Source organism: Artibeus jamaicensis, unplaced genomic scaffold, assembly GCF_021234435.1.
Source record: "Artibeus jamaicensis isolate MK-2021 breed Jamaican fruit bat unplaced genomic scaffold, CSHL_Jam_final contig_3230, whole genome shotgun sequence".
Lineage (NCBI taxonomy): Eukaryota > Metazoa > Chordata > Mammalia > Chiroptera > Phyllostomidae > Artibeus > Artibeus jamaicensis.
The window spans coordinates 4,790,834-4,818,193 of NW_026521764.1; the positions used below are offsets into that span (position 1 = coordinate 4,790,834).

General features: G+C 52.2%; 2 protein-coding genes and 1 long non-coding RNA gene across 9 annotated transcripts in view; 1 reads left to right on the top strand and 2 right to left on the bottom strand.

Moving 5' to 3' along the window:
* Nucleotides 1-31: 31 nt before the first annotated feature.
* Nucleotides 32-3,760, top strand: LOC119035277 (uncharacterized). The gene is made up of 2 exons (XR_005079758.2): nucleotides 32-290; nucleotides 3,626-3,760. It is a non-coding gene; the product is annotated as an uncharacterized LOC119035277 (long non-coding RNA).
* Nucleotides 3,761-3,775: 15 nt separating this feature from the next.
* On the bottom strand, nucleotides 3,776-7,030 carry HOXA2 (homeobox A2). The gene is made up of 2 exons (XM_037126595.2): nucleotides 5,930-7,030; nucleotides 3,776-5,289 (listed from the first exon to the last, which is right to left on the bottom strand). Exons 1-2 carry the CDS (start codon nucleotides 6,306-6,308, stop codon nucleotides 4,550-4,552), a joined length of 1,119 nt encoding a protein of 372 aa, XP_036982490.1. The 5' UTR covers nucleotides 6,309-7,030; the 3' UTR covers nucleotides 3,776-4,549.
* A 3,302-nt stretch (nucleotides 7,031-10,332) lies between these two features.
* HOXA3 (homeobox A3) overlaps nucleotides 10,333-27,360 on the bottom strand; it is a 45,191-nt gene continuing 28,163 nt past the window's right edge. For 3 of the 7 annotated variants that reach the window (XM_037126591.2, XM_037126589.2, XM_037126590.2), the window contains 3 exons: nucleotides 25,689-25,771; nucleotides 13,882-14,527; nucleotides 10,333-12,456 (listed from right to left, as the gene is read on the bottom strand). In XM_037126591.2, coding sequence (XP_036982486.2) covers nucleotides 11,654-12,456; nucleotides 13,882-14,407 — 1,329 coding nt within the window. In that variant the 5' untranslated portion in view covers nucleotides 14,408-14,527; nucleotides 25,689-25,771 and the 3' untranslated portion in view covers nucleotides 10,333-11,653. Of the gene's footprint in view, nucleotides 12,457-13,881; nucleotides 14,528-17,371; nucleotides 17,567-21,699; nucleotides 22,005-25,447; nucleotides 25,557-25,688; nucleotides 25,772-25,998; nucleotides 26,023-27,360 lie in introns of those variants that run through there. The other 4 variants (XM_053663600.1, XM_037126593.2, XM_037126594.2 and 1 more) reach the window with 4 other exon arrangements.

Sequence of the window (27,360 nt, forward strand, 5' to 3'; positions counted from 1 at the left end):
GCTGGCTCCCGCAGTGATGGATCACCGTTTCGGTGGCATTTAAATCCCAGGCGCTCCTCAGTCTAGGTGATGCGCAGTCGCCCCCCCAGGCGGCCCAGGCGGCGGCCGCAGCTGCGGTGGCTGCAAGGGCAGATTCGGAGCGCTGGGGCGAAGGGGAGCGGAGCCTGCCTTCCGAGAGCGCCGACTCCGCTCGCCCCCCCCTTCCTCTGGGAGGTGGGGGCTGGGAGGCATCTCCCCCACCCCGTCTCCGCCCTCTTCCCCACCGCACAGGAAAGATGAACTGACGAGAGGTGAGAAGGGAAGAGGGTTCCGCGCTCTTTTGGGTGGGGAATCAGTGGGCCAGAGCTCGGGTCGCGCCGAGCAGGAAGGGCTAGAACCCAGCCCACAACACTGCCCGAGCTCCCCGGGAGCTTTCCCTGCAGTCCCCGCTGCGGTGCCTTGGGGCCGCGGGCAGCGCGGAGCGCCGTGGCGTAGAACGAGGTTGGGCCACCAGCTCTCCAGGCTCCAATGAGTAATAAAGCCCGCAGATGACTGACTAAAAGGAACCTGGGTGGGCGTGGAGAAGACGTGGACAAGAAAAGAAACTTTCTTTCTCCACGGAGGTCTTGGAAGCTCCCTACCTCCACCCCTTCTCCCCCACACTATTAGTGTGGCAATGCAAAGCTTTTGTAATTCGATGCCTGATAGCCGGGTGAGCCTTGGGAGCTGAGCCTGCCGGAAAAGGCCGGGGCTGGCCCGGTTCATTGCCCTCCCTCTCTGCTCGCTCTCCGCCCCTTTCTCCTCCCCACTCAGCTTTGCTTTGGGAGTCTGACAGAAGCGGAGCTGCTGGGCCACTGGATTTTGCGGGGGGGGAGGGGGGAGATGACGCTAGAGGACGTGGCCAGCGTGGGGGCCGGGCCCTACGCTGCAGGCCATCTGGCGGCTCCGCCGGACCTAGGAGCCTGCGCGGTCTGACGGGGATCTCAAAGGGCCAGACCACAGCTCCCACAAAGTACGCTGTCTACCCTCCCCCACCCTCTGCGACGTTTCTGGTTTTCTTAGGGAAGAATGTCAGGAGTTGACTGAACTTCCTTTATGCACATACACACCCATTCTATTGCACATCTGAAGTGGGAGTGTGGGCTGGTAGGTGGGGCGGTGGGGGGGGGGCGGTACACAGATGGCTGATGGTGGAGGGAACATTTTCTTTCCCAACAACACCTCCTCTCCCTTGTAACTGACTGCGTAGTTCCTTGTGTGAACTTTCAAGTCTTTCCCTAGAGAGACGCGTTCAAATCTGAGCGTCACCCCAGGCCAGGGGTCCTGTTCTCCATCACCCTCCTACCACCCTGATGCTGATGGGCCATTAATCGCTGTTTACCATTAGGTTTCTTGTCAACCCTTGGCTTGTAAAGAGAAAAGGCCAAGCAGAGGCCCAGGCTGAGAGGTGATGCATTCTAAGGTAGAAGAAATCCAGAAATCATCCAGGAAGCTTTGCAACCGATGATGTGTAGACCTTACACTGACCATATTTACTCATCTGAATCCTACAGATTAAATTTATCTGAGGATTGTATGTGGGTCTGGGGATCACATGCCCCTGTAGTTTTCCCTTCCCAGTTGGAAGAAGGCAGTCTTGCTTAAGGCCAGCAAACACATTTCAGGGGTGTTAGTGAACCTTTCAGATTTCTGCGTTCTGTTCTTCACATATATAGAACTTCCTCCAAAACCTGCCCTCACCCCAAGGGAAAACTTGCAGAAATTTGATTATGGACTCCCGTCAGTAGCAAAAAATCCTTTTTCCCTAAACATTTTCTTTTGAAAAGGTATTTATATGACCTTTGACCTATCCCCCATCACGTTTAAGAGGGAACACAAGCAGGAAAAGTCACTCCTGCCCCAGTTTCAGCACCTGGGGAACTTCATCCTGGAGAAAGGAACAGGCGTGGTGGCCCTCCTGGAGGCGGCTTCCATGGGAGCGCCCAGGCCTCCGGCACTGGGGAGAAACAGGGCTCCTGTGGGGCGGGGTGGGGGGTGGGGAGGCGGGACCTGAGGGAATCAGTGCTGACAGTGCGGAGGATCTGCTCTCCGAACTGCAGCTCGTCGGTACGTTCTCCCCCTTGGCTTCATTTCTGGCCCTTTCTTGCCCTCCAAGGCGCCCGTTTACGTGACCCCCTCGGCCACAAGCTTGTGCCACAAAGCCACCCCTGGCCACAACTGCTCTCCTTCTTCTGATACTTCGCCTCTGCGCTCCTCTCGGACTCTCTTCCTCCCCGCACAGCTCTCCTCACGGCCAGAAGGGGTGGGTGCACTTCTTGGAAACACAGGCTTGCGCCCGGGCTCGGCGACCCACCCGCGGCCTCGCACTGCTCCCGGCCGGCCGGACTCTGGCAGCCGCGCCGGCTCCGCCCCGGCTGGCCGCCCTGAGCGCAGATCTCCCAGCGCCGTTCACAAAGACGGCCTCCCTGGCCTCGAGCCCGCAGGCTTCCGTAGCTCGGGTCCTTCCCCACCCCCATGAAATCCTGGGGCTCATTCTACCTTGTAGGAGACCCTCCGTCCTCCCGGCAAGTAGGCCAGCGCTTCAAGACTCGAGCTAAAATACCTTTAAAGCCCAGGGAGAGTGTGTGCAAGGGTAGTTTGGTTACTATTTAAATGACCCTCTGCGAGCAGCTTGCACTGCTGCAAGCGCCTCTTTCCGGGCTCTTCTACTAGAAAGGGAACGAGAGAGCAGCAGACCAAACGCCGCCGAGGCCGCGAGCTGTTCCTGGCATCCGCGGCTCGTCCAAGCTGTTGTTTTAAAAGAGCAATAAAAATGAATTATGACTAAACGCCTTCTAACTTAATGCTTTCGGACGGGGATCCCCGGCAAATACGTAAGAGGATTTTTATTTGTGCATGTGTTCCTGCAATTGATCTCTTTGATGACATTCTCATTCATAGAAAGCGTTTGATTTATGAGCGCAGGACGAATCGCAAACAGCAGCGGCTCAGCTCTGGCCATTGCCCGGCCGCCCTGAGCGGTGCCGAGCCGGGGGGGCAGGAGACCAGCCGCGGTCCTCACGCGCCTCCGCCGCTACCGGGATTTAGGGGGCAAAGGTGTGGGGGAAGGAAGAGAGCGAAACCTTGGAGGAAGATCCCGGTTTCAGTATCATTTCCAAGCCTGTGCTATTAAGAGCAAGGTTCTTAAATCAACCCGCCCCCAACACATGTTGCTTACGCGCTGCGTTTTCTCACGGTAAGTAGCGGCCGGAGCAGAGCTCAGGAAGGGAGAGGCGAGCGTGGGGAGACACAAGAAGGGGGCAAAAACAGAACAGCCCAGTAACACGCCCTAGATCACGTTTTATTGATATTTAATTTAAAGTGCTTTGTCGCCGTCTTTTTCTAGAAGCTGGTTAATTTATAACTTAGGGTTCAGAAACACTTCGTTTTAAACCTCAACTTGCTAACCTGACTTCAAACTTCTAATGCTCCATTATTTGCTGTGTAAACAGATTTAAGAATGAAATATTGATTTTTCTGACCTTGGGGGGGGGGGGAAGAATCCTAGAATGACTGAACCAGAGGATTGGAAAGAATCTTTTCTGAAGTGTATTTGCCAGCTAGTGACCATCGTTTTCTTTTATTTTTATTGTTCTCTGTCTTTTAGGTTTATTTGCCTGGACCCATCAACAGCTGGGAGACTAATCAACAACACTGGAAATGTTCAGGATTTGTGGGGGAGGAGTTGGAATGTAGATGTTTGAAACAAATGTGTATAAATAAATGAATTGTTTATAACTTAGTTATTGTCCTGGAGACTGGTAGCTTGTTAAAGAAACTCCATGTTCCTGGAGTCGTGGGTTTCTGGAGGCACTTTATTTCTCCACTTTCAGAAGGCCGGGCTTGGCCCAACACTGAGGCTGCCCAATCCTCTTTCTCTTACCAATTTAAACCGATAGCTTGAACCTCTACACTGAAAAACCAAATTCATTCCCTTAAAAAAAAAATCACTTCTCAGATACCCTAACCTTTTCCTGGCTTTCTTTTTTGTTGCTGCCTATTGAAGATTTTGCTCATACCCCCTTAGTAAATATATTAAAATTGAAAAAAGAAGATGAATTGTGACCAGAATTTTATTTACCAAGTTAGACTAAAAGAAGAAAAAGAAACCGTTAGGAGCTTGGAGAAAGAGGGGGAGAAAAAAATAAGAAAGCTACTTATAGCAAAGGAGAATTTATTCTACCAAAAATACGCATGACAATGCATCCTAATGTAATACAAAAATAAAAAGAAAGTGAAGATACAATTATATGATCACTTTCTTGCAGGCCTCATATATTGCTTTCAGTAAATCACATAGAGGGTTGTTGGATTAGATTTAAAACAACTAAAACTCCAAAATAATCTGTAAAAGATGCCTCTGAAAGTGGGTCAGGGGAATCACTAAACAGAAAATCTTCAACATTTAGAGGAGGGAGAGGGTAGGTCAAGAAAAAAATAAAATAAAAATCAACTCTCAGAATAAAAGAAGGCCAAACCACCTGGTCAAAGGGGTTTTGTTTTGTGATGCTTTGTTTTTGCTTTAATGTTTTTAGTAATTCAGATGCTGCAAGTCGATTGTGGTGAGTGTGTCTGTAAAAAAGTCAAAGCTGTCAGCTGAAATATCTACAGGACTGTCGAGGGAACCTGGCAAACTGGGCGAGACTGCATCTGAAAGCTGCAGGCAGGAATCTGTGGAAAAAACGTTAAAGTCCTGCAAGGAGGGGACCTCGAGGGCCTCGGGACTGTCATTGTTTAGGCCAGAGCCACAGTTCTGGCCCATTGTTGACAAGCAGTTAGGAACAGTGGGTGACTGGTGCTGAAAATGTTTCAGATTTTTCTCATTGCTGGTTAAAGGCGAAACTGGGAAACTTTGGGAGTCGCCATTGTGTCCGTTGGGAGCCTGCTGCTGAGAGAGGGCATTCTGCTGAAAAGTGTAGCCTTCCCTCTCCAGAAGGGCCCCGGAGACGCTGAGGGCTTGCTCAAAGAGGGACTTCTCTTCCTCGTCCTCTTCCACTTTCTCCGCGTCTTCCAGGCTTTTAAATTTCCCTTCGCCGTTTTGGTTCTCCTTGCACTGGGTCTGCCTCTTGTGCTTCATCCTCCGGTTCTGAAACCACACTTTCACTTGTCTCTCAGTCAAATCCAGCAGCGCTGCGATTTCCACCCTCCGGGGTCTGCAGAGGTACTTGTTGAAATGAAATTCTTTCTCCAGCTCTAAAAGCTGCGTGTTGGTGTAAGCAGTTCTCAGGCGCCGCGAGCCCCCTCCGCTGCCATCCGCGATTTCCAGGGATTCTGCGGAGAGGGAAACCGAGAAAAGACACACTCACAGTTGGAGGTGGAGGGGTCCGCAGAGGGGTGACTGCACTAGAGAATAAATGCAGCAGAAAAGATCAACGGCAACAAGATGGCCGCCCCTGGATGCAGGAGGGCTATTGTGCCGCCTTCCCTGGGCGCCCAGCCCGGGGAGACCCCATCTCTTCCACCTCCGTCCGACTCCTGCCTGCAGCTCCCCCCAACCTCTGCATCCGGGAGCAAACTTTATATTACCCACACCACAATTTATAATTAATGCATCAGCTGCTTAGCTGAGCAAGAGCGATCTATCACTCTTCATTACTGTCAAAAAGCCAAACTCTAGGACAACGAGACAAGAGGAGGTCAGTTCCAACTCAAATAAATCATCCCACATTACACAAGTTAGGGAAAGTTCCTCCCCCCCTTCTTAAAAATATATGTCTCATTGTGGAGCGTAGGATGCCTTTTCTCTCCATCAAACCCACTTCTGAGCCCACAGGGGAAGGGAAGGCAGCCAAGCATCTCTCCCTCTCCGCCTTCCTCCCAGCCCACGCTCCCCTCCCCCCCAGAACCGCTCTCGGGGCAGCCCCGAAGGGGCCCGGGGTCCCGGGACCCGGGGCCACGTCTTCGGACTGACCTTTGTGGCCGAGGCAGGCAGGGCCAGTGGTGGTGGCGGCCGAGGCGGGCGGCAGCGCGGTTTTCTTGGCCGCCTTCTTCTCCTTCATCCAGGGGTACTCGGGCGGCTGCAGGGCGCCGGCGGGCCCTGGGCTGCCGCGGCTGCCCGCGGGGCTCGGCTTGGGGCGGCCGCCAGCGCCGTGGCGAGGGTGACTGCCCGGGTTCAGGCTGGGAATGGTCTGCTCAAAAGGAGGAGGAATCAGTGTCGAGTGTGAAAGCGTCGAGGTCTTGATTGATGAACTTTGAAATGTATCAGCGACAGGGGGAAAAGATGTCAGGCACTCAGCGAGCGACGGCTGGCTATTGATAAAACCAATCTCTCGCTCAAATTCGTAATTCATGGCCTTCTCCTTGGAGCCCCCTCGGAGAAAAAGTTCCCTCTTCTGGAGGGGCTTTGGGGGGGCGAGGCCCAGGAAAAAGGCGAGTGCGGAGGGAAAAAAAAATCTATCATAGAAGATCGCTGCTGGGGTGTTTTTTTTCTAATTCACTGATTACAGCCGTATGGGGACCGCGCTACTATTAAACTATTGAATTCATGGAGACAAGGTTGAAATTGGACCGAATTGGCTGTCACATGATTGCTTCTGCCCAATGACAATTTGGGCTTTAATCAAAAGAAGCCACTGTCTGTTTGATTGATCCAAAAAAGTCGGGAAGGAACGCCTCATTGGGGGCCAGCGAGGCTTTATTTACACTTTTTTCTGGGCAAAAATACATAGATGAGGGTGTGGGTGGGGATGCCCGGCAGTGCGTGGGGGCGAGGGTGCCTGCCTGCCTTCCCATCCGCGAGGACCTGGGGTGCGCGCCTGGCGGTGCGTGCGAGCGTGCGAGCGCGAGCCCTGCTGCCGGTCCGCCGGAGGCTGCCCTCTGCCTCCCCCGCGCGCTCCGCGCATTGTTTGGGACTGTCGGGAAGACGCCTCGCACCTCACAAATCATTTAAGCACCTCCGTCTGACGCCTGCAGTCATTAACAAAGTAATCCATTAATCTTCAAAGTTTTGACACCCGAGGGCCCCCCCATCCCAACCGCATAAGTTCTACTAAGGCAGGAGGAAGGAGCAGGAGAGGAGAGATATGAAAGAGAGAGAGAGAGATTCTTGGGACCCCCCTTTTTAATTTTTCTCCTCCGCCTTTTCCAAAATCATTTCCTGGATCTCAAAACTGATCTCTCTGTCTCTGTCTTCTGTCTGTCTTTCCCTCTTTTTCGCCCTCCTCTCTCCTCTCCCCCTCCCTCTCCTCTGTCCACTTCCCTCCCCACATCCGCAGGCCCTCCTCGTACCCCTCCCAATGCCCAGCTCCCGGTCCGCTCCCCCAGACCCGACCCGGGCCCATTGTTAGCCGGCTTTTCCACCGCAGCTTTGCGTCTGGCTCCAGGAGGAAGCGGAAAACGGGAGGCTGCTCTGGAAGCTTCCCCATCTTCCTGCGCCATCAACTTTTCAGGAGTGGCTGGAGAGAGATAGATGCATGTGCCAAGCAAGACAACAAACCCAGGTCCATGTGTTCAAATCCTTGTAGCCAGGGCGGCGGCCAGCCAAAGAAATGCCGCCCCGGAGCAGGCGTGTGCGGCTCCTGGCATTCTGGGTTTCATACCCGTAGGGCTCGGGTGCGGTGAGTATTTCCGATTTCCAGGAAGTCTGTTGGAAGTTAGCAGCAGGGAGGGAGAAGGCGCCTGCTTCTCTTTTCCTTTTCTCCCCTACTCCTTGTCGCTCTGATTGGGGGCTTGTTGGCTCAGATGCAGTGAGTACTCCCCGGCCGCCCCAATTGTCTCCTGCACCTTCCTGCTCCTTGGCCACCAAGGATGTGTGCACTCAGGTTCTGTCGTAGGAACCAGCACCGCAGGTGAGACAAGGCGACCCAAGGAGGAATTATAATGTTTCTCTTTCTCTGTCTCTCTCTTTTCTCCAATTCTGAGACTTGAGACTGAGCACATCTTGGACTGTGCTGGAGGGTTCAAAAGATAACACCTTTAGATACCCCCCCCCAGCAAAAAAAAAAAAAAAAAAAACTTTAAAAAAATCCACCAAGCTGGAAGGGAGGGAGGAGGCTGGAGGCTGAGAAATCTGAAGGTATCTCTTTCCCCCAAAACCCCGAGGATGATAATTCCCGTTTGCTCCCTTTGAAATGGACCAAGTGATCAGACTCGCCCAGAGCGGCAGGCATCGGTGGCAGGAAAATAAATCATTCTGATGGCTAGGGACAGAGAGGTTGGCGGGAGAAAGCCCTATGTAGAAAACAAGCAAGGCCGTGCAAGGCGCAAGGACAGGACTCCATCTCTGAAGCCGGCATCAGAGGGGGCTTGGGTTGGAAATTAGATATAAAGTGGCCTCCGTCGTTGACTAGCTCAGAGCATTGCCTTACAGATAGAGATGCTATTTTGGAAAATGTGAGGTTTTTCAGTTTTCTTGCTTTTATTCCAAACAAAGCTCTGAAGGAAGTCTGGGCGCGATCAATCTTGCTCACCAAAAGCCTTGACAGCTTCTAGCCCTTGAGAACACATTTCAGCTTCGAGCTCTTTCCAAGATCAAATGTGGCCGAGCAAAGAGGAGAGCAGGAAACGCAAGTAAACAAGGAAAACTAGTCTTTTTAAAGATATTTTTTTGGCAGCAGATAGAGTTATAAGGCCGCTATTAGGAAAGGTGCTTTGCAGACTCTGGGATGGCAGCTTTTGGCTTTTGCTTTTACCAGAAAATATTGAGGGGTTAAGGGGGGGGCTACAGAGAGGGAGCAGTGCTGCCCTTGTATCACCAAGGCTTTGTCAGGGGCTGCGTGGGTGAGAGCTTTCTGCTGCTTCAGCGGCCTTAATTCAAATACCATCTGGAAGAAAACCCTTTTCTTTCACCATTCAACACTGGAATCTTCCCCAAATCTATTACTTTAACTCAGGAGATATTTTAATAAGGATTTCTTTTTAATATCTAGGAAGCTGGGGGTGAGATGGATGTTTTTGCTTTGAAAGCCAAAATGAATGTCTTGACTGGCAAGATGTGGAAAATCATATTGGAATCTCATTTAAAAACTCTGCCCTGGGGGAAGGAGGAAGTCTCCCAGCCAGTCATCCCTCAGCTAAATAGTAGATTTTAGAAGTGGGTTCCAATAGTAGAATCTCTGAAAGATATTCCTCTCTCTGGGTGGACCCTCCACTCTTCCTTATTTTCCTAGGTAATTTTAATCTTGTGCACCTCTTTCTTCTTCTTTTTTTAAAATTAATTTAATTATTGTTCAAGTACAGTTTTCTGTTTTTTACTCCCATCCCAGCCCACCCCCCTGCACCTCTGTAAAATTATTACTTAAAAGAAGATTCTTGAATCTGTTCAGCCTGCTTCATTTAGAGGTGAACAACCCAAAGGGCGGAAGCTCCAGTCTTTACAAAAACTAATTTTCCAGCCTCTCTATTTTTGAGATGTGCCCCATTTTAGCGGGGGTGCTGAAGGTGCCACCTTCAGCCCAGTGCACTTCTTTCATAGCCCAAAGTCTTTAGCTGTATATATGGAGACCCAGGACAGATGGGGGGGAAGCACCTCTGGCTGGGAGAGAAACACCCAGATCTTTACTGCCTAGGTTTGCATCTTCTGATCCCTATTCTTTTTCTTACAATGTGTGGAGGTTCCCTAAAAGCAGCTCCTGCAGGTACCCAGAAATGGCTCCAGTTCCTGTTTCTAAAAATTATCTGAGGGAGCTTCTGGGGGGGAAAGACAGAGGCCACGAAGATGAGTATTTTGGATTGCAAACAAAATGGCGACATTTCCCTCCTCTGCCTCAGCCACAGAATTCAAGGAGAAGGGGGGATTTATTTGTCACATCAGAGGTTCCTGATCCCCGGATGCAGGTAGTTCCTCATTTCCAGCTTTAAAGGAGGATGCTGATGGGGATGCAGTTTGGAGGTCTGCACTTTCTGAATGTTCTGAGCAATTCTTTGCTCTGAAGATGAAAATATTTCCCTTCCCTGCGCCTGCCTTTGCCTCTGCCAGCCAGCCAGTCGGCAGCCCAGGAATAGAAATGTAATATTTAGCTCCTGTAGCATCAAATGAAACAAGTACTTATAAAATTGCGTTTTTATTAAAAAGACATTAATCTTCTCTCTCTCTATCCCTCCCCCTGGGGCCATAAAAAGAAACCAGGGAGTGAAGAAGGAGAGGAAATAAATCCAGAGAAAGCCAAATCCTAAATTCCAGGAGGAAGCCGATGCTGGGACTTGAGCGGTCGGAGGAAGGGCTCAGCCTTTCCTGGGCTGGGGATCTGGGTGAACCTCAGTCTCTTTCCAGCCGCCTCGCTCCTAATGGCAATTTTAGAAGTGATTCTTCCCTCCTGGTTTGATGAAGGACCACGAAACATCCGCGGAGAGTCCGGGTGCTCCTGGAAAGTGCTCGGCGATTCCCCAGGTTGAGATGTGGACCAGAAGGCTTTGACCGGAGGAAGATCGAGGACAAGGAGACAGCCCGCTGACTCCCGCGTGGGGCCGTCCGGCACCTGTGCGCCCCCCGCTGCGCCTGGGCCGCTGCCTTTGTTTCTCTTACAGTCAGCTCTCCGCAGCCCCTGTGCCCGCTGCCGGCCTCTGTGGCAGCTGGGAACCAGGCGGCCCAGCGGGCTGGCCGCTCGGCGTCTCCAGAGCTGCAGCCGCCTGGAGCTCCGGCTGCCTTCCGGGGAATTCGCCGTTCTACGAGTCGAGCTGCCCCGCCAGGCCCGGCCGGAGCTGCAGCGCGGCTGCGGCCTGCTCCGCCGGTTCGTCTCCATTCCACGCAGACCCCCATCTTCGGTCAAAGAACCCCTTCCGAACGCGGATATTATTCAGAATAAAAACTTTATTTTTTTTGTTTTGTTTCTCAGAGTGTGAGCAGCAAGGAATGTAGAACTCTCAAAACAAATGTAGCATTTTTCACGTTTACAGATTGTTTTCTTCAGTTTCGCCGGATGTTACAAATTAAATCACCGCTTTTCGAAAGCTGGATCCTCTCTGGTATTATTGCATCATTACCGTTTTTTATAAAGGAATTACATTTCCCTTTCAAATAAAAAATTTCCTATGTACGCCAATACACTATTGAACAAAAGGCCCAAGAAACCTTCTGAACAATCAGGGTACAGAATTTCTTTAATATAAATACGAACGGATGGGGATAAATAATATTTAAAACTTAGATTATTCAATGCTTGCAAAAAAAATATAAATAAATCTGACTGTTCACCAGCATACACACACGGAAAGACGTACACGTAGTTAACCTTGCACAGGGGGTCCCTGTCTCAAAGCGCCTTTGATTTTTTTTTTCTCGCTCTTTACAAGAAGTGCAATTAAAAAACTAAAATTAAAAAAAAGTAATCGCGTCCCCTCGGGAGCCATAATGTACGAACAAATTCACATTGAAGAACTCGGCTAGAAAATTTGTTCATATACCCTGTTTCTGATCAAAGAGTAGAGAAGGTCGAGGGTGCAGGGCCGGCGGCCGACGAGGGGCGGGAGGAGATAAATATCGCTACTGATACAGACAGCCATTCCAGCAACCAAGATTGCTACGTCACAAAAACTATAAAAACGAGTTACCGAAGAAAACAAAACGGGGAGAGGGGAGGGAGCAGAGGAGAGAGAGAGAGAGAAAAGGGAGGGGCAGGGAGAACCTTAAAACAAAAAAAGCAAAGGAGGAGGAAAGGGGAAGGGGGGGCTCTCCTGGCGCGCAGCCCCGAGCCCACCATCACAGGTGGGTGAGCTTGGGGGCTTCCTGAATTCTTCCCTGAGAAGGATGATGGGCGGTAAGGTCCGTATAAGTGGGGTGCGGCTCCCCTGGCCCGGGCCCGTGATGGTGGCCGCTGCCCAGCGGCCCAGCACCCCCGTAGTCCATGGTGGCCGAGGCGGCGTGAGGGAGGTGAGTTAGGCCATAGAGGGCCGGCCCAGAGTTGCTCAAGGGCTCCACATAGCTGCCCCCTACGAAGACGGGGCTTCCCTGTAAGTGTGGGGTCCCATAGCTGCCGTTGCCCTGCAGGCCATGCGCGTGCGGGTCATAGTCGGGTGTGCCCCCTGCCCCTGCTCCCGCGGCTGTGTAGCGCTTCTGTGGGGGTGGCGGTGCGCAGCTGGGCAGGGCTGCAGGATAGGAGGCAGGGGGCAGCCCGTAGGCGCCCTGAGGGGGCTTGGAGAAAGGCGGGGGCGACTGGGGCTCGTAGGGAACACTGTTGACTAGCGAATGCATAGAGTTCAGATAGCCGCCTGCTCCCGGGGGCACAGGGCTGCGACTTGGGGACTGGCCCCCTGATGACGTCAGCATGCCCTTGCCCTTCTGATCCTTCTTGTACTTCATGCGGCGATTCTGGAACCAGATCTTGATCTGGCGCTCGGTGAGATTCAGCAGGTTGGCCATCTCCACCCGGCGTGGCCGGCACAGGTAGCGGTTGAAGTGGAATTCCTTCTCCAGCTCGACCAGCTGCGCGCTCGTGTAGGCCGTGCGCGCCCGCTTGGAGGACGCCTGCCCAGGCGGACTCTTGTCGCCCGCGCAGCTCTCTCCTGCCAGAACAGAAGAGTAGAGGAAGAGTGGCATCAGGGGCAGCTCCGCAACCCCACCCAGTCCCTGACCTAACCAGGCTCCTCCTGGCTCCAGACCCTAAAGAGCCCTCCATTTGTCAGGGCTCAGAAAGGGGGAGGAGGAACTAGGTGCTGTCCTCCGTCCTGGACAGTGCTGGGAGCTGGGTAGCTAGCCCCTCATTCAGCCAAATTGTAAATCAGCCTTCTCCAATTGGGGGGGGGGGGCGGTAAAGGAAAAGAAAACAGAACCTCCAGTTTGCCTTCCTGGTCTGTTATTTCCTTCCTGGAGCTACTCACTTTCTGACTCCTTTAATGACCCTGCAGGCCTACCAGACTAAAGCTCCCCATGGGCAGCTCTCACCACCTTCATCCCCTTCACAAATGAAATGTGGGCCACCTAATATATGCTCAATAAACCTTCCCCTCATTCACTGTCTGTCTGAAAGACTGGACAGTTACCTCAACTGGCCACTTATTTAACCTCCTCGGTGGAGATGGGTGGAGTAGAAGCCCCAGTCTGGAAGCTTCTTCTGCCCAAAGAAAGAGGTTCCCATTAACAGTATCCATCTCTAGTGGGGAGGCCCAGACCCCCTGATGCTGTGCCCTATTACTTAGGGTTCTCCATGTTCTCCAGCAGCCTGCCCCAGCTTTGCTTACTAATCTTGTGACCTCCTGTCTTCCCTGGCCTCCAAATCGTGGCTCAGGAAGGTCCTAGATTCTCAGGACAGCACTGGCAACTGGAAAAGGCAGGGGCAATAGTAATCAAGAATACTGGGAAGCCGCAAGACCCAGGGCCTATCATCCTCTGGAGTCAGGTTCCAGGAAGCCCATGTGGTTCCCATTAGGATGACAAGTCTGAATCCCCTCCCCCAGGAGATCCCTGGCTGCCTTCATTGTGCTAAGTCTGAGGAGGGCCTTCCCAGTGGTAAGGCAGACAGCCACTCCATCTGCTGGAGCAAAAATTTAAAATAGGCTCTGATGATAAGCAAAGTATTGATTCTGAATTGGAGGGTGATTAGGCCTGCTTTTATTGGGCCACATTTCAGTGTGGAGTGGGTGTCACTAGTTCATTAAAAACGAGTTGTGCTAGCTCCCGTTTGTTCCGCACAAAGGTCCTCACTGCAAGAAAGGTGGAACACGAAGAGACTCCTAACTCACTAGGCCCCACTTGCTCTTGCAGAAGTCCAGAGAGGCTTCCATTAGGTCTCTCTCTGGGGTTCCCTGAGCACACAGAGTCCCATCACCTCCCTAGTGGCAAAGACTCTGGAAGCCTGTGCAGGGTGGATAGAGAAGTAGTGAATCCTTGGAAATATTCCGGCGCTCCAGGCCATGCTGCCTGTGCCTGGAGGTGGCCTGGAGGACCAGGAGCCAGGTTAGAGGATCCTGCTCCGGAAGGCACCTCTTTACCTGAGCTGGAGCCGCTGGTTTTCTGCTTTGTGTTCTGGCGAGACTCCTTCATCCAGGGGAAGATTTGTTTGGCCACGGTGGGTGAGTTGAGTAGGGGGCTCTTGGCCGCGCTGGCAGGGGTGGGGTTGCTGCTGGCATTCTGAGGTGGGGAGACTGAAGACGGGGGCGGGGGCGCGGCAGGAGCCGGAGCAGGGGTCTGTGGTGGTGGCTGAGGCTGTTGAGGGGCAGGGGGCGCGGCCTGGGGCGGCGGTGGGGCCAGGGGCGGCTCGCCCAGGCCTGGGGGCTGGCTGGGCGGGCCGCTCAGGGTGTGCAGACATGCCTCGCTCAGCTCGTGCGCCTTTGGGTGGCCCCCAGCGCTGGCAGGTGACTGGAGCGAGCAGGCGGGTCGGTGGTACTCGCCCTCGGCGCCCAGTGCCGCAGACGCCGCGTACGGCTGCTGGCTGGCATTATAAGCGAACCCGTTGGCTGCCTGGTAGGGGTAGCCACCGTAGATCGCGGAGCTGTCGTAGTAGGTCGCTTTTTGCATCGCGTTGTTTCACGGTCTTGATCGCACACTCTGACAGGGGCTTGACACCCGCGAGGGCGCACATTGGCACGCCCCCGCAGTCACGTGACGCTCCGCCGCCAATGGCCGCCCGGCGCAGACCTGGGGGGTGAGAATCGCCGCGCGGTGAGGGCTCCGCGCAAATCCATCTTACTCTCAATAGCTAAGTGACATGAAAGCCATAAAAGAAAAAGTGGTCAGCAATATTTAGCAGCACGACTTGGCCCCGGGCGCAGAGAGCCGCGCTATAAAAAGCCGCTGGAATTTACTGGCGGCTACAAATATTTGCTTAACTTGCGTCTGGGGTTGGGGGGTTTTCCGGGGAGAGAAAAGAGTGAGTGAGGGTTGGAAGCCTGGTCTCGGGAGCTGGAGTCCAAAGCAAGGAAGGCCTGATGGGCTAGAAAGGAACGGGGTTGGGATCCTTCTTTTCCAGGGAAGAAGAAATTCGGGGTGTCCCTTCCTCCCTTCTCCCTGGCTGCATCCGGCAAGCCCCGCGACTCCTTCCCTGTAGAAATTGTGGGGAAGGAGCAAGGAGGCAAAGGGGAGCTTGTGTCTCCAATTTTCTTCCTCCTCTCTTTGCTTTAGGACTTACATTTGCCAAAAGAGCCCTGACATGGGTGTGACATTCTATCCAGCCCCTTTTTGGACGTTCCAGAACCAGAGAGGTATGCACACAAGAAAAAAAAATCAGGCAACTGCCCCGCTGGACCCTACTGGATTTCAGAAGCTGAGATTGTTAGGCCGTCTACCCTTGTGCGGGGATGGGACTCACCTCCGAATGAGCCCCTTGTGGCCAAGAGGGGAGACAGAAAACTTTAGATGGAGCATCCTGTGTGGGAAGGGACGACCACCAACACCCACTCCAGCAAGTCAAACTCAAATCTGGACAGCTTTTTACTCCTCTTCTTTTCCTGTTTCTCAGGCATGTCCCAGCAAGCCATTCCTACCTCTTCCCCTCTGTTACAAAAGGTCCCCAGACCCTCCTGCCTTGGACTTTCTGAGGTGCTGTTATTCAGAGCAACTATCAAATTCTACCTGTTAAAACATGATGGATTAGAGAAAAAAACAACCCACCAGGAACCTGAAAAACCAGCGTTCATCTCCATGACCACGGCTTGAACTCTCCTTCCAACTTAACGATAATAGATTCTGTCTTAGAAACTGCTGTGTAATTTGATGTATGGGGGTCATTTGGCTCCGGACAAGGGATGGAAGCACCAGCCATAAAATCCTGCCAGAGTTCCCTGATCTTTGTGTGCTGCTGCTGATGCTGTTGTTGTTGGTATTTGTTACTTGGCCTATTTACCTGCTTCAGAAACACCAAGTAAAGGGCAACCCTAGAAGTCTAAAAAGCAATTGAAAGCCTTCTTAACTATTTTTTATTTAGAAAGCACTTTGCAGAAGTAAAATCTGTTTCATTTTTTTTTTTCAACCTTTGCATGGTCAACCACTGGTTCTGCTCAGAAAAGTTCCACGTGAGTTCATATATTCACACTCACACTCTGACACACTCACAATGTTTGTCTCTGACCATTTAAGAAAATTGCAATGACAAATTCGTGAAGAAAATGGTTTACACATCACACCCCCAACTGTGTGGATTTCAGTCCTGGAGTTATTCAAGTTTTCCAGGAATAGCAAGCACTTTGTTAACTAGGAAAAAAATAATGTAATAAGCATGTACCAGTGGATGATTATACTGTAATTTTGTCTTTGATAATGTACTCCTTTGGATTTCATTAAACCAAGAAACTGACCAACATCTGCAAAATAGCACGATTAATTTTCCAGAGCCTCAATTAAAAATTACAGCATGCATTAACCCAGAGTTACTGTATGTGATCTGGAGACCCGTAGTATTGTTTCTCTTTTGGAAATGGATAGAAAGCTACAGATACCATTATCAAAAATAAATAAATGGTAAAATAAAATGTAAATCTGAATAGCACTTTAATGTCTGTTTCCTGTTCTTTCACTGAAAACAGTTCCTATTGCATTTGGCAGTGTTAATGTCTGCCATTATAAATTTTTAAGATACTAGGCCTGTGTAAAATAAAACGTCAGGTTAAGAAAATTACTTCAGACACTTGAACAGCAAGATATTAGATAAAACAAAATTAAGTTATTTTGAACATGCACTCTTTCAAGTGACTTGCTAATCCATTACCACAGCAACATCACCTGCCTTTTACCTACGCCTTCTCATCAAGTTTTGTGTCGTCTTGTAAAATAACAATACCTTTCAAAATCAGAGAGTAAACAACTCCCGTAAACTTAAAATATGAATTCACCTCCGAGGTCCCACCAAAGGACTTCCTATTGTCCGAGGTCAGCAGACAACCACCTTGGGGCCCACAGGGTCCACCTCTCAACTCAGCCCCCAAACTTTGCAACCTAGTAGAGAAGCTGGAGATTTGCCAGCCAGGAAACTTTGCTCCGCACCCCCAAACAAGGGCTGGGGATAAGAGGAGATTCCTCCTAAAAGGTCCGTTTCGGGACAATGAACCCCAGGTGCAAGAGCTGAAATAGAGTTGAGGAGGCTAAGTTGAGTACAGGAAGCAAGCCCTATTGTCTGTCTGGAAGATCTGCCCAAATTCAACCTCCTTCCTTCAGACACCGCTCCTTCTTTCCATTCCCGCCCCTTCCTCAGCCTGCCCTCACCCCAAGTTTAAGTGGGAACACGGGGTAAGAGCCCCCACGTCCCACTGCCCACCCCTCCCTCCCCAACACGGGAAAGTTGCGGCTGGGCTAGGGGAGAGGATAGCGGTGGGGGCGGGGATGGGAAAGCGGCCTGAACTCGAAGTGTAAGGGTATCAGTCACTGCCGGGAAGGAAGCTCCGGCTTGTGAACTCTTCTTGAACCGAGATTTAAGTCTGCGGCCATAAATCACCGAGACGTAAACTCCGCCATTCAGCGCTGAGAGCGGCCCGCGGTGGCCCTGCTTACCTTAACTTCTGACGAGCGCCGCGAGCGCAGGCTCGGGCTCCGGCCCGGCTCGGCGGCCCGGCCGGTCCCCTCGGCGCGGGATGGGCACCGACCCTCAGCATCAGCCGAGACCACGGGCGGGAGGGAGACCCGGAGGCCGGGACACCGCGACGCAGAGCGTGGCCGCCTCGCTGCTCCGGCACGGTTCGCCCAGGGCGGAATGGGGCGGCTTGGACCCCCCCTCCCACCCACCCCACCCACCCACCCCTCCCCCACACCCCCGCCCCCTGCCCTTCCCGAGGGCAGCAGCCGCGGGCCGGAGATAAGCGCTAGCACCGCGCGGGGCTCTGCCTGGGCTGGTGGCACCGACTTGGGTATGTTTCTTATGAATATTACGTGCGGAGCAGCGGCTGGTAGGGGGTGCGGTGGGGGGTGCTGGGGGCGGGCGGGAGGGGCGGCCGAGGCGGCTGGGGCTGCGCGGGCCGGCCTGGGGGATGGGGCTGAGACGGGGGGAGGGCCGGGAGCGAGAGGGGGAGCTCGGCAGTGGCGGGAGGAGGGCAGCCTCCCCCAACCCCCACGCCCTCCCTCTCCTCGCTCCTGGGCGTCACTAAAGTCCTGGAAAATTATGCTAATGAGGACAAACGGCTCTCACAAAGGGGATCTCTTGCCGGGCTCTATTTCGTAGGAATATGTTTGGGAAACCATGTAACCCTCTGCCCTGGACACTTCCAGTTGAGGGGCAAGGAAGAGAAACAGGCGAAGAGAGTTTCCCGGACTTCGGGCAGTTGACCTCACCTGCCACCCCAAGGAAGAACCTCAAAACCAATCTGTGGGGGGCTCGGATAGGGCCTCTTTTCTCGAGAGACCTCCCAAAGAACAAATGGGGCTACCTTTGGTTATGTTGGTAGGCAGAAACACTGAAATCCTGGCAGCCAGGAGAGAAGGAGCCCGGGGGAGATGCACGGTGTTTGCGCAGTGAAATGGGAAGCTCTGGACTCAGGTACACACACCAGTCTAGAAACCCCGGGGTCCAGCTCTTGTGTGGGGGTGTCACAGTCCAAACATGCAGGTCACTCAGAGGGAAAGACCGATAAAGCTCTGACCTCAACTGCAACTGACATCTGTGGTATTCCACCCCCACTCCCCAACTAGTGATATACAGGGACGCTGAGCAGAGGAAAGGCCTGCTAGTGCCGGCAATATTTCCACGACTTTAGGAAGGATAGTCTTGCTCCCTTCTCTCGCCTCTCTCAATTCCCCAGAATCAGAAGCAAACTCTGCAAGGGTATGTGTGTGGCAAAAAGAGAGAAATGGAGCTTTCGTGCAATTCCAAGGTGTCAACGGCCGGTCCTCCTCAAAGGAAGGTGTTAAAAATATAAGTAGTATGTTTAAACTGTCAGGGAGCCAAAGTGTCACCTTAGAGCAAAAACAAAGCCAAGGGAAAAGGGAGAAATCAAAAAGCACTCCCGGCCAGGGTGGCCTCATGCATACCAATGGTTTTTGTCATTTACGGCTGGGCAAGATTTATGACTCGGCGCCCCAACGCTGTAAACAGAGCACAAAACAGCAAACACTTGCTCCTTATGGCATATTGCTGCAGCGCAACTTGAAAGGGGGAGCAGGGCCGCGTAGGAGGCCAGAGCCGGCCGCAAAATCCGCTCGGCGGCATTTTCTCTTCAAACCGTCCGGGTTGGATGTGGCATTTGAAGAAAGAAGGCGTGGGTCAATAATCAACCCGCACTTTCTCCTCCAAACTGCTGACGTGACTCTCACGCCTTCTCAACTAAGCCAGCTGCAAGCAGGGATGGCCAGCTCTCTGTGAGAACCTGCAGGGAAGGGGACGGCCTGGGCCAAGGGAGCCGAGGGCACCGAGGTGAGGGCTGGGGCGCCTAGGGCGCATACCTTTCTACCTGCGCCAAGACCGTGCCAGGCAAAACTCGGGGGCTGGACCCGCCGAGCTGGGGGTCCTGGGGGGAAAGCAGGGGCAGGAGCTCCGCCTGCCCAGAATAGGTGGCTTCTGGGCATGGCCTGCCTCGGGCAGAAGCGGGGGTGCTGACCTCAAGGTTGGAGTCTGGAGCCTTGGCACGCACGCAGACTGCCTGGAGTCAGGCCTCTCTGCTGAAATCCAAAGTGCTGGCTTTGGGAGCACGGCAGGCGAGGTGATTAAAAAATAATAATTTATAATAGCGGAAGGCATTTTGTTTGTTTTTGTTTTTAAGATAAAAATCCCTCCTGTCGATTTTCCATTGACGGAAACTACCCGGTCTCTGCCGCCTGCCCTTTCTAAGCAAATCCTGCAGCTACTCACCCGGCTCCACCAAAAACACTGAGGTTTTCTTTGCTAAGGCCGTTCAGCTCCCCAATTCCCCGAAGTCCCTGTGCTCCCTGCCTCTCTTGCCCATGGGGACCAAAAGAAAACATTTTCTCAGTTCTGGAAGAATGTTTGAAACACCGAAGGTGTGCTGGTGCCCTTCTCAGGGAACTCCTTGTGACAGCCCCCGAGAGGGCCTCCGTGGCTGGGGTTGGGGTGGGGGGACCGCTGGCTGTGCGGCCAGGGACCGAGGTGAGGAATAACTGTTGGCAAGAAGAGGCACGGAAATCCCAGAATGAGGAGGAAAATTAATGAGGAAATGCACTTGCCTGTGAGGGGGAGGCTGGCATTTTGAGGGCAAAAACGGACTAAGCCTTTTTTACAGCTGCAGTTTGGCTATAACAGAGGGGCTGTAGCTCTGTCCTTAGAGGAAAAACTGCCCTGTGCTCTATTCCATGACTGTCGGTTTCTTCTCCCTGTGTGTGCTTTTGTGCAGAACCAGCTCGAGAGTCCTTCCTGAGATATTTATTTTGCTTGCTGGTACTAAAGTGACAATAAAAAGATGCCTTTAACAAACCTCTATTCCCTCTCTCATTCTTTCTAGTGAAACTATATTATTTATGAGTCTTTAACTGGGTCAAAAATGCGCCAGAACTGGGTCATAAATCAAATGAAATGCTGACAAGTAATTGAACAGCAATTAAAGCTTACATTTTATTTCCAAGGGGTGTTTTAGAGCACTTGAAATGGCCTCAGTTAAACACGGTTAGTGCCGAGGCTGGCAGAGGGGGAGGGCGGAGCAGCCCTTCCGTTCTGGGGAAGTAAATCCCACTCAAGTAGGGGAAGCCTCGTTTAGTTTTTTCCAAGTACAAAAAGAAATCAGATTTTTTAGAAAGAAAGTTGCAAGGCTATTCTGCTTTCCAGCTCCTGGGAAGCACCCCTTTCCTCTGTCCTGAGAGCTTCAAGAGCAGAAGGCAGCTTAAGTTTCCTTCACCTTTTCCGGGAGTTTCGGTCTTTCCCAGGAGTGCTGGGTCCCCAAAGCCCAATTAGCTGGGGCTTCCCCAGTAATCTAGAGGCACAGTGTAACTCTCGTCTGCCTCCACCCTGGCTATAGTACCATTTCCCAGAGAAAGTCTGCCTCTGCTTCCTGCAGACTCTGCCTCTGGACTTCCCTCCAGCCTAGGGTGCACTGCCAGTCCTCCAACTCTCCAAGCCAACTGGGAGCACACAGGGGCTCGCCAGGCCATGCTCATTCTGAAGCCCAAACCCAGCTCAGGCTACCTCTTTTCCTCTCTGTGCCCCAACATTAGATTAACAGAGCTTTGGGGCATCCAGCGTGCTTGCCCCCAGCCCAAGCCTGTCCCGAATCAGAGCTGTCCTTCTCCACGCCTATGGGGCAGAGGGTGTGCGGGGGAAACAAAGGCGAGTCTTCGGGGTCCAGCTCCTTCCATCCGTGTGTGAGAAAGCGCGTCCTGCAACCCAGCACTAAACAAAGTGGCCTGAAGCATCATCAATAAAATGGCAGCGCATCTGCACACTCATTGATTTCCTTCTCCCAGCTGCTCCGGTCAGCCCTAGCCTTCCATCCTGGCCGGCAAACGGGGGCAACGGGGGAGCAATTCCCGTTCTCCTTCACTCAGCTTCCGTCCACCCCATCCAGTGTCGCCTAGGAACACAGCAGCGGCCACCTTAGCCTGAGCTCGGCCTGCTCGGGGGCTTTGAGACCCTCCCCTGCCTGGGGCTCGGCTCCGGGACTCAAGTGCCGCTGTAGTGGACAAAGCCATCCTAGAGCTGGAGGCCACCAGGCCCACCGATTAGCAACCAAGGACCCTTTTCCTTCATACCCCCACCACCACTTTCCAGGGAATTAAACTCAGACTCAGGCATTACTGGGGATCTTTCAAATGGTTTCAGTTCTAAAGGAGAAACAAAGGAAGAGAGGGGCTGAGGGTCCTGTCCCTGAACCAGGGTCTCCTCGCCTGACCTTTGTCTCTCACAGCCATAACTCACTCTCGATATGAACAATCAACGGAAATACCTTAAAATAAATTCCATCCTCCTGGTGTGGCCTCCAGTCCCATCGGCTAGCTGGCCCAGTACCGCTCCATAAGCACTGAAAACTGCAACCCGCTAGGAGAGCGCTCTCCGGAGAAGGGGAAGGAGAAGGAGGAGGTGGGTGCGTGGGGGGGGGGGGAGAAAGCTCTCTCTCTGTAGAGAATCTACAAAACGTAATCACAGGCAAAGCCGCCCGGGTCTGCGCTCCAAATGCCACAATAATGCGCTGTATTATGTGCTCACGTGGTCATACGTCAACTTAAATCCTTTTATTTGAAATAGGGAATCACTGAAGGAACTAGGTTTCCAAGCAGAACATTTAGCTTTGGGGGAGGGGAGGTGGGAGGCCTTGACCAGCAGGAAGGAAGAGTTTTGTCTAAGGCAGTAGGATGCTGGGGGCATGTGCCCTTCCCCCGCACCCCCACCAACATGTGCCACACAAGGCCAGTTATCTCCAATTCTATTTCTTTGCACTTGGATCCGCACATAAGAAACAGCGATGCTCTCTCCATTCTCAGAGTCCACATAACTTTCCTTACAGTCTTCCGCGCAGGGACCTGCTGAACCCAGCACTCCCAAGCACTGCACTCTCCTCTGGCCAGTACAGCACAAGGCAGGGCTCATGCCCTTTTTTCCAGAAGAAAAGCCAATAATGATTGGCCTAGTCAGTGGACTCCCTCACAGGTCTGCCATTGTATGGAGTTTGCTAACACCCACACCATACACCACAGCCACTGTAGAAATCCAAAAGGCCCATAATTACCTGACAAAAGACTAAAGCACCTCCTCCAGGTCTGGCTGGTTTTGTTTGATAAGAGCCCCTAGTAAAAAGGTGCTCAGCTCTAAAGTGGTGGGTCCGAGTTCTGCTAGAAGGACTCAGTGCCTGGGCCACACCTGCATTTATGCTTTTCCTCTGTGCACAGCGGAATGGTACATGAAATCATAGGCTTCTCATGATAACAAATGTAAGGGGAGACGATTTAATTGTCTCTGCAAGAAGAGGAAATAAAGAACCTTTGCTCACATCCTTTGATTTAACCGACAAGACAACCTGGGACCCTCGCTGTGGACAGGCTTACTCACCCTCCCCAAAGACACCTCTGGCCACCAGCAGAAACTGAACTGGACCGACTCTTCTCGGGAGGAACCTGACCGAAGCGCACATACACACACATTCCTGCCTTCTTCTTGGTGACATTCTCCATATTTCAACACTTCAGCCTCTCAGGAGCTGTCTAAAAAGTTTCTCTTTTCAGGTCGTAGTTTCTGAACTTTGGGAGTGGCCTGAGGTGGTGAGACCCTCATGTCAAATTCTTTTGTTCAGTAAGCTTGGCCTCTCTGGGCATGAGGACTCGCTTGTAGCAGCTGCAGGAGGCTATGCTTGATTCTTCCCCTCCCCTCCTCTCTTCCCCTGCAGGGAAATAGAAGGGGCCTGGTGAGACTGTAAGGCCCTCAGTAAGGGGGCCTGGCCATGGGGTGTCCCAATCAGAATGGCAATAAAAGAGGAGGAGACCTCACCCCTTGGAAATGAGCCCTGGCCTGAGCTGGTGGCAATATTCCAATAAGGCTCTGCCTGTGGAATAGCTGGGGGAGAACCTCTATGTCAACTTTCTCAGTCCTTACTTAAGCCACAAGCTGGAAAGTAAGAACCCAAAGTGAAAACCTGCTTCTCTCAGGTTTGGGGGTAGGGCAGAGGATGGGACCAAACGCTGGTTTTCAAAAAGTACTGCCCAGTACCCCCCAAAACTCAGACCACCACTACACTACCTTCTGCTCCTCTTACCCACCCCCCAATATTTTACACTGAGCTCTCCAGATAGTGTATAAAGGACCTGAAAGTATTGCCCAAGCCCTGGCAAACTCCCCAACCAAAGTTTCTGTGAAGGTTTCAACTCGAAGATGAGAAGGGGCCTTCTGCAGAACTCTCAGAACCGTCTGGAGCAAACAGAAATTCCCAAGGCCATAAATCAACAGGGGAAGTCTTTGGTCGTGCTTCAGAGAAATGCCTTAACGCCAGCAAGGCCCAGAGGCCCCTCAGCTCCAGCCAGGAGCCTCCATGCCCCCATTAACAACCCAGTTAATGCTCCAACTGCTGTTTAACAATTAACATTAAGGACTTGGGGGTAGGAGGGGGTGACTTGGTGGGATATAAAGGAAAAAGCCTGAGGAAATCCAAAGACATCTAACTTTTGAGGTGAAAAGAGCTTTTCTAAGAGAGACCTTGGTCTGGGCAAGTCACCAGGGAGCCAGCAGCTGAGCGTTCTCCTTCACCACTCTGAGGTCTGCTTTCCTGGAGCGAGGCTCTGGGCCTTTCAAACTTCCATCCCGGAGAAGAAAGATGGAGATGCTGGAGCTGCCAGTCCCACTCCATGCGTGCCCCTGGCCCCCAACCTGGCCAGCCGGAGATGGGGATGCACGCCCTGGATCCAGGCCACCAGAGCCAAAATAGGCAGAAAGTTGTCTTGGAAGGAGCGGGTGACTTAGGATACAGAGCTTTAGTCAATATTTGCAAGGCTGTTGGCAGATTAGATATAGCTGTATTCAAACACTGCAATCTGATTTCTCTGTCACAAATACACTTAACATTTTTCTCCCCCAGTTAACTCCAGTGGTTTTTCTACTCACTGTCAGGTTAGGCCCTCCTCACTCACTTTTTTTTTGGTGGAGGTTACACATCATTATTTAACATGAGATATTTCCTGTGGGTGCAACTGCACTACAGATGGACTCCCAGTTCTCTGGACACACGTGAATGTGTATATCACTTTATACACATGGTCTTAAACTCCTGCAACTGTTTATACACTCAATGCTCTGTGTGGGCAGAGATGCAAATCCCACGTGCACCCTGAGTTGCAAATTCCTGAAATGCTCCATCTATACTTGATATACATGGACATACAGTAGCTGAGAAGGTAACCCAACTTTACTATGATTCTGTTTACTTCCCATCGAATAAACTAAGAGTTGTATCCAGAACACCACATCAGCCTTAGAGCGTCACTGAATACATGTTACAATTAATTAGCAACCTGGTATTTATGTGGGGAACAAATTTTAGGGAAGAGCAAGGCCTGGGGAGTGAAAAACAAAATCTCAGAAAACTTTTTAAAAGAAGTAATTCCTCAAAGAAAAAAAGCAAACCCATTGCTTCATACTAACCTTGGGAAAGCTATTCCAGCAGCCCCTCCTCCAAATCAGGCACCAAATTTATGGATCTTTTACAAGGTAATAAACCACAGTAATTACCTCCCTGCATCCCAAACTAAAAGAACAAATTAAGCCAGAACCGGGAAAGAATTTTAAAGAGTTTTCCCCGTGTTCCAAATAGGAAAAGAAAACGCCGAGACACAGAAAACCCGTGTTTTTCCCACGGGAAGAAGAGCCGATCGGCTCGGCTGAAGGGACCTAGAAGCCCCGCTGCCTGTGATGGTCTCCACTTTGGAAAAACAGCCACTTCCCTCACGCCAAGGAAAAGCAAAAGAACGGAATAAGCTGCAAGGCGGCGAGACCACTTTTCTCTACGCAGCGATGGATTAACCACAATTTCCGCGCTCACAGGCTCCGCAGACGCCGCCACCCATGAACAAGGACAGCGGCCCACGCACCCGGTCGCTGCGCCCGTGGGCTCTACCGTCCTTTGCCCTGCTGTTCCATGTGGTAGTTTGTTTCAAACTGACCAGAAGAAACAAGCAGACCCTTCTAACGCCCCCGCCCCCTCAAGCACGTACATCTTTGGTCTCTGCGACCTAGCGCCTCTCCCGCAGGACGCCGGTTTTGCGGGCTCTTTGTCTGCCCGAAGCCCCGCATTCTCGGAGCACGCAGCTAAAAAGATCCCAGCTCCAAAACTCCTCCGAAGTTAAATATTGACCAGAACCTCCTACCAAAGGCTGCAGCTGCCCCCGGGAGAGCAAACTTCTGCCAAAGGCTCACTGCAAAGCCCCAAGCGACGAGTTTGGGCGCAGTGCTTACCTCGAAAGATGTTTAAGACGGAACCCCAAATTGTCTCCAACTCCGGGCGCTCAGTGAATCGCCTTTTCCGGTGTCCAGGCGCTCTGCGGACAAATAAACAGGAGACGGTGAACGGTGACTGCAAAGAAAGGGAGTTGGAGGACCAGAGTTGGAAGCTCGGCCGGTCCGGGCGCCAGAGTGGCCCCCGGGGTGACGCGGACACGGAGGAGTCGCCAGGGCATTCGTCCATGCGGCGCACTCATTGCTCGAAAGGTTCCAGTCTACAAATGGCCTGAAGATGGTGATTTATTTTTGTAAAATAAATACATACTCCATCTCCGCATCCACACTCTTCATTTTCTTTCTTTATATAGAGGGTGGGAAGGGGGGAAGGGGGAAGAAAATGCACGAGGCGGAGCAAGATAGGACGGTGGAAGGTGCTTTGCTCTTGGTGCCCGCTCTGCTCAGAGAGCTCCTCACGCACCTCAACTTGGGGAATGTGAATGCACGCTTTATTTTCTTTTGCTAACAAAGGGAAGCCTTGTCTGGGAGCATTCAATCACGGACTCTCCCGAAACCTCACTAATAGTGTTCATTTCTGTTTGGCGCGAACTCAACCCAGGCTCAGCCCATGGGCCAGGGGCAGCCTTGAGAGGTTTTGTCTTCTGGTTCATTCAAGCCCTGGGCGTCACTTCTCCATCCTAGTGTGCTGGCTGGACTACCGCAGTGCCCAGCCCCTCACAGCAGGCCAGCTACGGCTGCTGGAAATAGGGGTTTCGAAACTGAGAAAGACACAGCCATTGATACCCCATCTAGGGGCCCTATTCAGCCTCAAGTTTCTCAGTGGGTATAAGCCGTTAGATGACCCATAATGCTACCACTTCACCCCTCAAGATATTTGCAATCCTCTTTCTCTCTAACTAGCAAATGGTCAACCAACTTGGGTGGGAGCGGGGAAGACAGTGGGAAAGGGGCAAGAATCGTCCTAGGCAATGGGCTCTGGCTTGGAGAAGTTCTCTGCTGGGCTAGGACTCTGCTGGGTGGATTGTTGCCACAGCCTTGTTCCTGCCTCACTATCGCTTCGCTCAAACCCAAATGCCTTCCCACATTCCAGCGGGCCCCAAACCGGCCTTCAGTGGCTGTCCCACAGCCACTGGATCCTGGTGATTGCGCCAAGAGCGGCTACCAAACAGCTCACAGGTCCCCTGACCCTCAGGCATAAGAGCCCCCTAGCACACTGAACAAGTGGCCACAAACCATCAGCTAGCTGCCCTCTGCCACCACCATGGATCGCAGTCCTCACCCTCCATCAGGCAGTTGCAACTCAGAATCCATGCTGGGCCCCTTTCTTTTGTTCAAATTAGCCCTCTGTGTCCCCAAAGGGAGTGCCCCCTGGCCTGGGGGCACCTGGTGTGACTCTGAGCAATGTGGGGCTTAGCTACACTGCACATTGCCACTCAACTTCACCCCAGAAAAACCCACTATGCCAACGCCCACCACGCCACCCCGACTCAGCGATGCTTAGGAGTATTGTGATTATTATGGTTATTATTATCGTTGCTATTTCCTTATCCCCAAGTCAAATATTCATGCTGCTGTTCCCCATAAATCGTTCAGACTAATGAGTCACAAAGATGTTGCCCAGGTCTCTCCCTCTGCAATGGCTGCCGCCTGTAGCCTCTCTCTGGGAGTT